General features: G+C 36.3%; 1 protein-coding gene across 2 annotated transcripts in view; it reads right to left on the bottom strand.

The window, feature by feature from the left end:
* Positions 1-13,831, bottom strand: part of EP300 (EP300 lysine acetyltransferase) — a 78,195-nt gene that overhangs the window by 31,395 nt on the left and 32,969 nt on the right. For both annotated transcript variants that reach the window (XM_060694583.2, XM_034402905.3), the window contains exons 4-10: positions 12,329-12,584; positions 11,214-11,327; positions 8,558-8,794; positions 7,964-8,057; positions 5,842-5,979; positions 1,368-1,485; positions 535-706 (exon numbers count right to left, since the gene is read on the bottom strand). In XM_060694583.2, coding sequence (XP_060550566.2) covers positions 535-706; positions 1,368-1,485; positions 5,842-5,979; positions 7,964-8,057; positions 8,558-8,794; positions 11,214-11,327; positions 12,329-12,584 — 1,129 coding nt within the window. The remainder of the gene's footprint in view (positions 1-534; positions 707-1,367; positions 1,486-5,841; positions 5,980-7,963; positions 8,058-8,557; positions 8,795-11,213; positions 11,328-12,328; positions 12,585-13,831) is intronic.

Here is a 13,831-nt window from a genome sequence, read left to right as displayed (position 1 = left end):
GAGAGCATTACTTGCTAGCCTTTGTTTTTAAATTTTGTTACTTTTGTTTTTAAATTTTGTATCTATGTATTTTTACTGTTTGGCTGTTCACCGCCCTGAGTCCTTCGGGAGTAGGGCGGTATATAAATCAAATAAAGTAAGTAAGTAAGTAAGTAAGCCTTGGTAACAAAGCAAATGAAACTGGCTGATGGGACAAAATTAATTATGTCAGCATATTTAGTGAATTTTGTAGCATAATACTCGAGCTTGCCCATCTTCTTTAAAAAAAAGAAAGAAAGAAAGAAAGAAAAGCTAGGCTTAAGAAGATGGGGAATTTGGGAATTTCTTCAGACATTTACCGTAAGATATTTTCTTACTTGCCTCTCCTACCATGGCACCACTATATCCATTTTGTTAGAATAACTATGAGATTTATAAATTCTAAATAAACTGATGAGCCCATTTCTAAGGTATCACAATTGTAATTTTGATTCTTCGCTGGCTAAGGATTAAAATTTTCAAATATTAATTACACAGGTTAATGTAAACACTTACTTGCTGTCATTCCAGGCTGCGGCTGCCCCATGGGTCCTTGACTCATAGGAGCTGGTGGCATGACTGGGGCATTTGGTATCATATTTTGCCTCTGCAATCTGGTCCTTCTCTTTTCCTCCAATTCCTTCTGGATTTTATAAATTTTTTCTGCTAATAAGTGATAGTACTCTGCCTATAATGGGAAAGATATGTATATTAAATAAAGATTAATGATATGTATTTGCTAATTTTAAACTTCCAGGTGTACAATATGGATTTTACTCTTTAGAATTTGATGTATATTTAACACTAGTAAAAGAGCTATCACTGTAATTCATGTTCTGCATGTAGAAAACTAAACAATGTAGTAATGTGGATTGGTTGGACAGGTAGGTGGGAGCTAAGAATACCTAGAAGTTAGACTATAATAAGCACCAAGATAATCAGGTTTCTCTCTACTGCCATCAGAAGTCTGCATTACAAACTAAACTGTAGTACCATCAGGAGTGTAATATGAAGTTTGATATTACATGTAACCTCAAGGCCATATAAAACATATCATACACAAAATTCATTTGATTTTAATCTTCATTCTAAGGCAAATCTGCAACACTGCATCTAATGCAATATCTTACCACAAGAATGAGTAGCAGACTGCTCTTTACTGTTAGGATCTATCCAATTATGTTAAGAGCACCACGAAAATTACATTCACCTACATTGGTTTGGTCTGAATTTTGTTCTTTGAACACAACAAATGAGTTTAAATAACTGTAATTGACTTTGTAATCCAACTATAAGGATCAGCTGTTTAGAAATGTGTGAGAGAAATAGGACTCCAGAAAATAGCATACCCTGCTATTTGCAGATTCATACATGTCCCCTTCAACTTTCCGAGCATAGGAGACAAGATTCGCCATACGCCTATCTTTCAGTGCTGCAGGGTCAGGAGTTGGAAATATGGCTTGTACTCTAGAGGAATATAAGGGGAAAAAAATATTAAATCTGGACCCTCAAATCAAATAACTACCTACTGTTTCATAAGCAAGCAAACAAATTTTTTGAAGCTTTGTATTACATAATACCACCATGTTTCACTTCAATATGGCATTCATATTTCCTTTAGGAATAAAAAGTAGTTGGTTGGCTGATAAATCAAAACAATCCTCAACACTTCCCAGTATGAAGGCAAATATACGTTTCCCAGGATAATGATGTGAGGTCGAATTTGCACTCACCAGGGCTAGAGATTTACCCTTCTGAGCTTTTGGACTCATGTTGGAGCCCATCTTCAGGGAGCTTCTCTCTATTGGCTTAGCAGCTGAGGGCTTGGCAGCACAAGGAAACAACAGCCACCAATAGGAAGGCACCACATAAACACAACTCATAGAACAGCCCAAAGCACGTATTCCAGTAGAGAGAAGTTCCCTGAAGATGGGTTCCAGCATGAGTCCAAAATTTGGGAAGAGTAAATCTCTGGACCAGGTGACTGACCCAAATTCGATCTCACACTTCCCGGTATGTTTAGAAATCCAGAAAATGTTATCATTATGAACTAAAGTATCAGTGCCAAGAAGGGAGAGAAGCAATTCAAGTAATTTTAATTTAGCCATATCAAAATAGGGAAGAGAAGGGAGTTACTTAGCCCACAAGTATTTTATCTTTCTTGTGATATTCTTATCAATGCTGCTATAGGTGAGAAACATATAGGAACTCTGCAGTTATGTTGGCACTCAAACAATAAAAAAAAAAAACTTACTGAAAGCTTGTACACCCAGCCTTATTTAAGTTTAATACAAAATAGTCTTGCCAAATCACAGCAGCACAACTTCTTGTAATATGGAAATAACGGATATCTAACAGAACAGCCTTCCTTGACTCAGGACCCCTCCAAAATGTGCCAGACCAAAGCTTTCATTGCCCTTGCTACCTGGAAGTAACAGGAATGGTAATTCAATACAACAGAATACAGCCAGGCACAAAAGATTGTGTTGACTGCTGCACAGTCAATGCAACCTTTTTCAGCCCTATCAGATCAACAGAAAGCACTGGATTACTTGGGTTTCTGGAATTACTTTGTAGCTTTCATACTGTAGCTATGATAGAAAATTATAGCTGACTCTTCCAGTGGTTTACCACAAGAGCCAGTAGATCATAGCTGCTGAAGTCTAGGCCCAAAGGATGTTTAGCAATTAGAGGTATGGAAACTGTTTGAAAAAGATGACTGACAACGTGCAGAAGCATGGACAAAGTACTTTTCTTTTCATCATTACAACAGCCATGTCTTTAACCAGCTTGCTTTGTTACTTTGTAAGCTGTTCCGAGATATCTCTGTGCATGCTTTTTTTTTTTTTTGCTTGATGGTTTTTCAAAATCAATTCTGTAACCGTGGTTAATGCAGGGATCCAAATTAAAGCACTATCGACAAAGGGATTTCCAACCTCTACTCACATACATACAGTGAAAGTAAACTCTCTACTTCCCTTAATTGTTTTAAATGTCTTAACACTAAAGAGAAATCTGTATTCCTGTAACTTAAGATCATTATTTGATTTTCAAATTTAGGCATAAAACTAGCAACTTTGTTTCCCAACTAATATAGAAAGGAAGAATCAAGTTCCTTTCTTGGTGAAATCCAGCAGGTTCTGACAGGTTCTGGAGAACCGGTAGCGGACATTTTGAGCAGTTCGTAAAACCAGTAGTGGAAATTTTGAGTAGTTCGGAGAACCAGCAAATACCACCTCTGGCTGGCCCCAGAGTGGGGTGGGAATGGAGATTTTGCAGTATCCTTCCCCTGTCACGCCCACCAAGCCACGCCCACAGAACCGGTATTAAAAAAAATTGGATTTCACTACTGCACCATATTAAACTTTTCTTTCTTGCCAGTTTCTCTAGTGATAAGGCACTTTTTTCTTGCCACTGATATACTCATGCCTTGTAAGTAGCTGCTATTTGACACACATCCATGTAGATCAAATAGGCCCTACAGAATCCTAAATCCTGGGGACCAATGGGTGTCCCATTAAAAAAATATACTTGGTTTATTTTTAGCTCCCTTATAAAAAGGAAATGCTGTTCTTCTGCAAAGGAAAATTAAGATAACTTTCTACAGGCAGAATAATATATTGCAAATATTGCAATATATTGTTAACTATTTGTAGACATTCTGAATAATAAATAAAATAATAAACACATTACTAATTATTACTGGTTATAATAGCTTTTTATCAATGTATTTTATTTTAGTCAACAGACACTTAAAACACAATATCTGGGCCATGTATCCATAACCTCAAAAGTTGACAACCATGGTATATGATAGACTAGGAGAAAAGGAAAGGATATACTATATTGAAATTAAAATTGTCTGATCATATGGAATAGAGGGAATTTTATAATTATATTTATAAGGCAATTCAATTCTACTGCCATTGTGGGCCACATGCAATATTAAAATAATTTAGAAATACATACAGAAGATCAGACATCCATAAAACAAACAACACCCGCCCCAAGCTTTAAAAAAGAGCCATATAACACAACAAAACTGCACCCACTATAGCCCAAAGTGCTCTGAATAATCGCTAAGGGGCTGTTCCAGATGGCAGGCATAGGTTATAGAAAGGCATGCTTCCTAGGCCCCGTCAGATAACACTATTCAATGGATGGCACTTGAAGTGTGCTGACTCTGCCTGATCATACAGGATAGCAGAAATTATGAAGGACAGATGGCCCTTCAGATAACCAGGCCCTATACCATAAATGGCTTTAGAGGTAATAACAGGTGCCTTGAATTGCATCCAGACTCCTGCTGTTAACCAATGCAGCTCATAAAACATGGTTGGGGGATACCATGGAACCTGGACAAAAATTGTCCAGAACCACTGACTCCAATGATAGCCAAAACTACCCACTCCTTCAACAAAACAAAAACTGCTGCAAGGGTGCAATTTTATATCCCCTCCAAGCAGTCTTCATGAGCCACAAGGTGTAATGATCAAATAGACAGGTAGCCAAGTTAGCAGATCTGAGGATCCTGTCCATTTTTTCCAGGATTACAACTCCAAACTTGGCATGTTAATTATCTAAGACCTTGATGAATACATAGTTTAAATTATGAATGGAAAAGTTAAAACATATGACATAAAGAGGGTAGAAATTGGTTTAATTTAGATTGATTGATCAGGTGCCATCTAGTTCAGGTCAGAGCTCAACTACTAGATACCTCTAATGTTGGTATATATGAAAGTAGGAATTTATAGGATTGTGACAGATTGGCTATGTAACCTTTTTAGTATGTGTGCAAAGACTATATCTATCTATGGCAATTGGAATAATGGTATTATAGTTCCTTTATACAAAGGGAAGATATAACAATGAATGCAAAATCTACAGTGAGATTTATTATAAAGTGTGGGACTGTGTTGGGTAAAATTATGATTGAGAAGGAAGTGAAAATGAGCAAAATTTGGGAAGTGTGACATGGTTTAATGCCAAGAATGACTGTATACAGTCCAAATGTACAACTCTGAGAAAAAAAGCACTATACATTTGAAAATAAAATGGACTGAATACAAAAGGAAGTTATACAAAAACAATATACTGAAATGGATTGGTCATACAGGAAGACAAAATTAGTTAAGAGGAAAGGGAAAATCAAGAAAACTGTAGTTAGTTGAAGTTGATAAGGTCTCAAAAAAAAAGTCAGGTGAATACTTTAAAGAACAAAAGTCAAGTTATAGTGTATTGCTATGGTGGAAGCAAAGCCAGCATGAAAGGAAAGAAAATCCTGGGGAGGTATAGTGAATGTTTTTTTAAAAAAATGGTTTTGAAGTTCCTTTTCTATCTTCTGCCATTTATTTATTTCACTTTTTTCTTTGCTTTGCATAATACTGCTTATATTGAAAGAAAACCGCTTGATGGGTATGCATGACTATAAAATGATACAATTTTTCAACTATACAATGTTGCTGTGCACTAACGTTTTAGTCCTGGAAATAATGAAGATCTTGCTTCCTTATCAATAGAATTTATTGCCCCATCAAAGCAGCAATTATGAGTATTTCTTACACTATATGGACATATCAATTTCTCTTTTCATTAGAAACGTTATGGCCTTAACTTTAGATTCTCGCCCTATATCTAGTTCAACATGCTATAAAGACAGTTTCCACAGTTACATAAGTAAAGAAGAAAGCAATAATTACCATTACATATTGTGAAAAAACATTACGGATTTATATTTTGTTATATTATGTTTACCATTCTCATTATATTGTTTTATTTATAAGATTTGTTTAGAAGTCTGAATATTTCATCAGTACATACAGTTTATGAACAAGGTGGTTTCTGAGATCCTGAGTAATATCTTCATGCCATGGTTTCCGAATTCCAATACCAGAAGGATGTGTTGCAGTTGGCATAGTTCCCAGACCAGCAACATTTGCATTTTCATTCAACATAGGACTGAAAACAAAGTAGAAACTTATGAGGCACCATAAAACAAACTTTAGTGATACCCTATATCCGTGATGGCGAACCTATGGCACACGTGCCACAGGTGGCACATGGAGCCATATCTGTGGGCACGTGAGCGTTGCCCTAGTTCAGCTCCAGCGTGCATCGGCCAGCTGATTTTTGGGCCTTCCGGGCCCACTGGAAGTCGGGAAATGGGCTGTTTCCAGCCTCCGGAGGGCCTCCAGGTGGGTTGGGGAAGGCTGTTTTTGCCCTCCCCAGGCTCCAAGAAAGCCTCTGGAGCCTGGGAAGGCAAAAAATGGGCCTACTGGTCCCACTGTGCCATTACGTGCCAAAAGCGGGGGGAACGTGGGGGGCGTCGCGCATGCATGCATGCATGGGGGGCAGGGGGCATTGAATTATGGGTGTGGGCACGCACGCGTGCAACCCCCCCATCCTCCCCACGCTTTTGGCACGCGACAGCAAAAAGGTTAGCCATCACTGCCCTATATAGAAGACAAGATAGTTTATTTTACTGGTGTAGCCCTCTTATATTTATAAAAAGTTTCCTGTTCTGCACGATCAGGTGTGTTGTATGTCATCTTAGACAGATAAACCTTTGTGTTTCCCCCCAAATGATTTTTATTTCCTAAATGTGAGCTTCAATATCTCTTGTCAAATTATCAAGATTAAAATCAAACAAAAATTAGAAAAAGAACTCATAATATTCTTATATACCTCTGAAAGTTTTATTTGGGGAAATAAGGAAGCATTTAAGAATTATGTTATGGGTTTGATATTGGGAATAAAAATCCAGCAAGTCATCATAGTCACTAAGTCTTCTGTCAATGCTGTACTTCTGAATATATGTTTCTTCAGAAAACATATGCATTTCCAACTACAATACTTGATCAATTATTTTTTAAATGTTTTTTTTATTAGTAATCTATATTTACTTAACAACTGTGGCAAGAAAGATCATAAAATGGGGGAAAACAACTGTGCTGTTTAGCAATGGAAATTTTGAGCTCAATTGTGGTTGTATATCGAGGACTGCCTGATAAAGAGTAAAATGAAATACATTTGATTTCCACCTGTCCTAAAATACAATGAATTACTAAGTATATTAGGAAAAAATGCAGAAAAATAAGTGTAAGTATTTATTCATACTTTATATTAACTTCTAGTGGAGATATCTACTTCATTCAGCTCAATCATATCTACTTTTACATCCAATACTCTGATCTTTTTAGTGACTATGGTCAAACTTTTTTCAATACTCCAATACAATTATTTTTTACTGAGAAAAGAAACATGGAATCCTGCTGTTCTTTTTAAAAATGAAATTTTCTAGAATTTCTAGATGTTATGATAACCTTCACATGAGAACATTCAAAATAAAATAAATTTCAATATTTTTGTGTTTACAAGATTTTACTCCAGTTCCTTGAGAAGATCTAATGCAGATCTAATCTAACCTGACAAGATGGAGCTATTGTAAAAAACTAATCAACTGCCTTGAATGAGGATTGTATCTGGTCTTATATATGACTGCATTTCAGATGCACTACTTGGATGTTTTCCTTTACTTGGCATCATCCAAAACAGATCATGCTATATTTAGGAATTAACCGATTTAGAATGTATACCAGCTGTAGCTTTACCAGAAAAAGAAAAAAAAAAGCCTTCAATCTCAGTAATAGTAATATCCAGTCTGAATTACTACCTCACAGGGTAATGTAGTGTAATGTAGTAATGGAAATTCAGCTGATACAAAATGCTGTTCCCAGTCTTAGTGATTTTTAAATGGTTTGGGTAATTTAATAAGTAGTGGATGGGCAGCACTAATCAATGCATTTCCAGGCTCAGGTTAGGATGCTGGAATCAATCTGTAAAGTTTCTTATTGGTGCTAAATTACCTGAAAATCTTTCAACTATAGCAACCACCCATCTTTACTAATTTTATAGGTTATGATTTAAATGAAAGTAATCTTACTTTTGAGAATTTACAGCTGAATGCAACATTGCATCTGGTAGCAGATTCTGGCCTTGAACTCCAACTCCTCCATTCACTCCCATAGGATTAGCACCTATATAGGAAAAACAAAACAAAGCCCAAACATCCTAATTAAATCTTTACTATGTTGTTTTACAAAATGCAAAGCCTTAATGTGTATTAGTTTGTATTATACCTGTACAGTGTAAGAATGCACTCCATCCCTGATTTTTATAATTTAAACATATTCAAAGTTTGAAACATTTGCATCAAATAATTACCATTACTAGAGAAATCTCCTTCATGAGAAATACAGTAGGATTCTTAAGGGAGACCTAGTTAATTGCTGAAACCACAGGCACATCAAGCAAAAATTACAGCCACACTTCCAAGATACTTCCCCCTCCCCCATAGGAATATGTACCAAATAATTAAGTTTAAAAAAAAAAGATATCAATTTTTTTTATCAAAAATTTCAATTTTTGTAATAATTTTCTAATAATTTAAATTTCTTTTGGCACTTCAGAGAGAAATACTCATCAATAAGATAAAGACAACAATAGGAGACATATATTTTGTCTTCTGTGAACTTACTTGTGGGATTCATGGGACGAAGCCCCTGTGGTGACTGTCCTTGCTGCTGACTTTTCACTTGAGCCTGTGTCTGCGTTGGCATCTGATTCCCTTGATATGTCAGCCCCAGAGCTGCATAAGCCCTTTCAATAGAGCTGGGGTCAATCTGGTTAGTAGCATTTATGTTGGGTGTTGTCTGCTGCCCAACTCCCACAGAACCAGAATTTCCAATTCCTACTGCAGCACCACCTAATAATGCTAGAAGCAATGAAAACACAAAGATGGAGAAGTGATTAAAAAAAACCCAGCTGGACTGATAGTAATCCATATTTTTAAATAAACATCAAAAACCATATAGCATATTATATCAAAATCAAATATGCCACATTATACAGGTAATCAATTTATGACAATTAAGCCCAAAATTTATGTTGTTAAGTAAGAAAATTAAGTGAGTTTGCTCCATTTTACGACTTTTCGCACCACATTTGTTAAGTGAATCACTGCAATTCTTAAATTAATAACATGGTTGTTAAGTGAATCTGGTTTCCCTAGTGACTTTGCTTGTCAGAAGGTTGCAAAAGGGGATCACACGACTCCAGGACACTGCAACTGTCATAAATGTGAGTCAGTTGTCAAGAATCTGAGTGTAAATCATGTGACCACGGGGATGCTACAACGGTCGTAAGTGTGAAAAATGGTCATGTCACATTTTTTTCAGTGATGATGTAACTTTGAACGGTCACTAAATGAACTGTTGTAAGTCAAGGTCTATCTGTAGTTTGGGCAGAATCAGGACATCAAAAAATTGTTGAGATAAATACTCCATTTAAAGTTCTTGATGAGAAACATTTTTTTGGATTTTTTTTTTGTCATTAATCAGGATTTCAGACTCAAGTGAGAATTTTTCCCCTTATTTTATTACATTGATCAAATTACAGAATTGGAGACAAGCCTAGTCAAAAGAGCTCTCTAAAAAGCCCATTCATATGACAGAAATTTTGCTCTCTGTAATAGGATTCATTAGACCTGCTGACATGGCAAGTGAAAAGATGGAACAGCAGTGCCCCCCAAAATAACCATGGAATCAGGAAATGCTAGTCATTGTAGCTGTTAAAAACTTCCCCCCCAATGAATGCCATTTTTGAAGCAAAACTTGAGCCCATTCAACAACATTAATGTCTAAGTGTTAAACTCATCAGAATTAAGTTTTCATAAAATAATTTTGTGCTCATTTTATAAACATTTTGCATTCTTATTATTTTAAAATTATTATTACATACGTCTTGGTCATTTCTGCCAATTATTCAGCTTGATCAAGAGTTGTGTAGAGGAGAGGCAAGGAAAAAAATGAAAAATAAAAGCACAACTATGGGGGAAGAATGGTATATACCTTTCATCAATGAAGAAATATTGATTTACTAAAATGTCACTCCTACAGGCATTGAAAAGGTTAAATATGTTACTTTCTTAACCTGACCTAACAAAACCTGGTATACTGATTGTTCTCATCCAAGTAAAGTTTTATTAATTAAACTACTGCAATTGTAATTGAGGAACTCATTTTAAGAGATTTTTGTTCTGAAAGCTTTTGTGGACTTTCTTATCGTTATAACCTCTGTAAATGCAGGATAGCAAAGGCTGCAATACATGGATGAAAGCAGTGGTGAAATGTAAAATTTTTTACTACCAGTTCTGTGGGTGTGGCTTGGTGGTGGTGGTGGTGTAATGTGACTGCATGGGCGTGGCCAACTTTTTTTTTTTTTAACTTTTAAAAGCATTTTTTCTACAACCTTAAAAGGTTGCAGAAAAAAATTCTTTTAAAAGCCTCTGACCATCAGGCAACTCAGCTGGGATGGTCAGAGGCTTTTAAAAGCATTTTTTTCTACAACCTCTTCAGCCGAAGAGGTTGTAAAAAAAATGCTTTTAAAAGCCTCTGACCATCCCAGCTGAGCTGCGCGATCTTGAGGCTTTTTTTTTTTACTTTTAAAAGCATTTTATCGGCCGAAGAGTTTGTAGAAAAAATGCTTTTAAGTAAAAAAAAAAAGCCTCTGATGATCGCGCGGCTCAGTGGGGCATGGGGGGGGCAGGGATTTTTGCTACCGGTTCTCCGAACCACCTGCTGCCATCGCTACCGGATCGGGTGATCCGGTCCGGAACGGGAGCATTTCACCCCTGGATGAAAGTAAAGGAAGAAAACTAAAAAATGAACAGGCATCTTTATTACATTCTAAGTGCTTAGTGTCCCAGGAGGCAGCACATAAATTAATGCAATAAACAGAAATACATCTTTTGATGCACTGTTTGTCCTACAAAACAGGGGTGTCAAACTGGATTTCTTCAAGGGCCGGATCAGCATTGTAGTTCTCCTCCATGGACCAGCCAGGAGGGGGGAGACAGGATGTTGCCTCCTGTAGCATCCTGCCTACCAAACAGTGCCCTGTTTTGGCTGCCAGAGGCACCCAGGCCGGTCCTTTGTTATTTCCAGGACGGCCGGCCCTCAGGCCTTGAATTTGACACCACTGCTATAAAAGATTTTCAGTCTCAGGCATTTTACCTTGCATAACATTGAAAAAAAAAACCTATGAAATTACAGTATACATAAGATTCTGATTTTGTTAATAACCTAACAATGATATTATAACAGTAAATATAAAGGGTGTAAAGAACTTCTTACATTGTTGATTTCTTTTATCCCCAGCATTTTTAAGAGGAAGACACACAGGACAATCATGCCGGGTACAATTCTTCCAGTGAGATATGATTTGTCGTGAAGATGCACAATGAGCCACTAAAAGAAAGTAAAAAAACATTTTGTGACTCACACAACCCTGAACATTTCTTAAACTATCTATACAAACTGAAATCTACTGGTACAATATAATTTCAACTTTTAAAACATGTAGGCTCCTAGAATTAGAAAGCCTACCCCTGTTGTGACCATTAAAATACTTGTGGATTCATTCCAACCAAGCACAGGTTATAGTTTCTGGACATATTGTAATAAATCATTTAGACCATTCTTTTTTCTTACATAGTAGAAACCAAGATGCTTACTAAACTTTCAGTGCATTTATAACTCTGATCTCACGAGGCACTGTGGCTCAGTGGCTTAAAGACGCTGGATTTGTCGGGTGGAAAAGGTCGTCTCTCTCTGTCCTCCAGCAGTTTGAGCCCTAGCATTGTGTTATCGAGTGAGCTCTTGTCATTTGCCTCAGCTTCTATCAACATAGCAGTTCAAAATCATGCAAAATACAAGTAGATAAATAGGTACCACTCTGATGGGAAGCTAACGGCGCTTTGTGAAATAGCAAGAAACCAATTAACCCTGGACCTGCCTGAATGCGAGGCAAATTCAGCTTAGAAAAGCTCCAGATGATGTTTGCACAGAACACTGTTAGACACTCTGTGGGTGGAGCTAATTCACCCCTACGGTGTACCCTGGATGAAACTAGCAATCTTAGGCAGCCAAACTATTTTGTACTAACATTTTAGACTCACTGGCTCTCAATGTACAAACACCATATGCTAAATAAATCAATAAATCTGATCTCAAATTCATCATTCTATTAAATACTAGAACTACAAACCAGTTTTCATTTCAGCAGTATAATATAGTCTAAGCAAAAGCAAGTAGTTTTATTGTTGCTCATGTTAAGTAAGTTTAACATAAATTCTTAACTTCCAACAAATCATCCAAAGTACTAACATTAGATTAAGATTTAATTTTTGCCAATCTCTGCTGTACAGAACATGATCACAAGTATATAGAAAATCAGAAGTTGTACTTACCTTGACAAGATTTTCCAGCCTGGCAATGTGTCATGTGGTTGAGGACATTCTTCATGGTTCGACAGTGAGGGAGGTTACACTGTCGTACTTCTCCATTTGCTTGCTCCCGTCTTTGACATTTGTGAGCATGCAAGAGGAGAACAAGTTGCTGCTGTATAAGCTTGCGTTTTTCTGGGTCTGCTGTAGGTGCTCCTGATCCCATAGCAGTTGATACCATACTAGCCTGCTGAACTGAAGGAGTCTGCTGCTGCTGACACTATCAGAAGGAGACAAAGCATTTTTGAGTTCAGCAAAAATTAGAAAAGTGATTTTTTTAAGCCTCTTCCTGGGGCTTAGCTTGGAGGAACCATAACTATTATTTTAAACGCAAGCTAGAAAGAAGTTAAGTTTCTCAAGAAGTTGGTTCTACAAGATCGAAACTATTTTGTTTTAAATTCCCCACTACATATAATCCCTTAGATAGATAAAGCTCACAATCCCAATTTATTATCACCCCCACAAAACAATACTTCATGTGAAATGATTTCATTACTAGATTAATCTCATTACTAGAATTAGTTGCAGTCTTTGATAACCAACATAGAAATGTATCATCTCTTCATATGGAGTAACACAAATACATAAAGCATAGAAGAAGCAAGTTCATCAACCTCTATCACTGTCACATACTGAATTATAGTATCACTGAAAATAGATAAATGAAAGAGGGTCTTTTCAGTTTAAAACCTCTACTGAGATACTAGATATACAACTGACTATAGAAAACATCAGTTCAGCACTAGCTTGTATAATTTTTGTCCAACTTTTACTACCAATCTTAAAGATCTCCCTTAAGCACAGATCAGTAAGAATTAATGACATTTTTTCCTTGAGTTCAGAACAAAAATAGGGGATTTTTTTCAAAATTCATCCTGAACTATCTGAAGTATACAAAATAAACCAGAGGAGTAAAAAGTGGTCATAGTGCAATACCAACTCTTGAAATCACTACACATGATTTCTTTAAGCACTATAACCACAGTGGAGTTTTCATATGAGATAAAAGAGGAAAACTGTTAAAAACTGTGGAGAACAAAAAAAAAAAAAAAAAAGCTTGAAGAAGAAATTCAGTTATGTAAGCAATAGTTTAGTCTTAAAAAGAGAGGAGGACTGAGACAGAAACTCAAGATTGCCCCATCTTGGTTCTCTTTGAACCAACGTATCTCAAAGAGCTGACATCAATACATGGAACAATTCTATAAACTGTATTTATATGATTTAATGTAATGTAATTCTATTGCTTTTGTCTTCATCTTCAGTCTTGTAAATTATTCTAAAAAAATCTTTCAGTTGAAATCAATTTGGTTAGTCAAATAGATAAATGTCGACTGAACTTTAGGAAATGAAGTCAAGTAGCCTTTCCTTTTAAGCTAAATTGGTAACTTAGTGAAGTCAAAACAACCTATTTACACCCCCCCCCCCAAAGATATTAACTCTGATGCCTGTTCAGAGTTACCTGAAAGG

Source organism: Pantherophis guttatus, chromosome 7 (genome assembly GCF_059756535.1).
Source record: "Pantherophis guttatus breed Tessera chromosome 7, ASM5975653v1, whole genome shotgun sequence".
NCBI classification, from domain to species: Eukaryota; Metazoa; Chordata; class Lepidosauria; order Squamata; family Colubridae; genus Pantherophis; species Pantherophis guttatus.
This window is presented reverse-complemented; position numbering and strand designations above follow the sequence as displayed.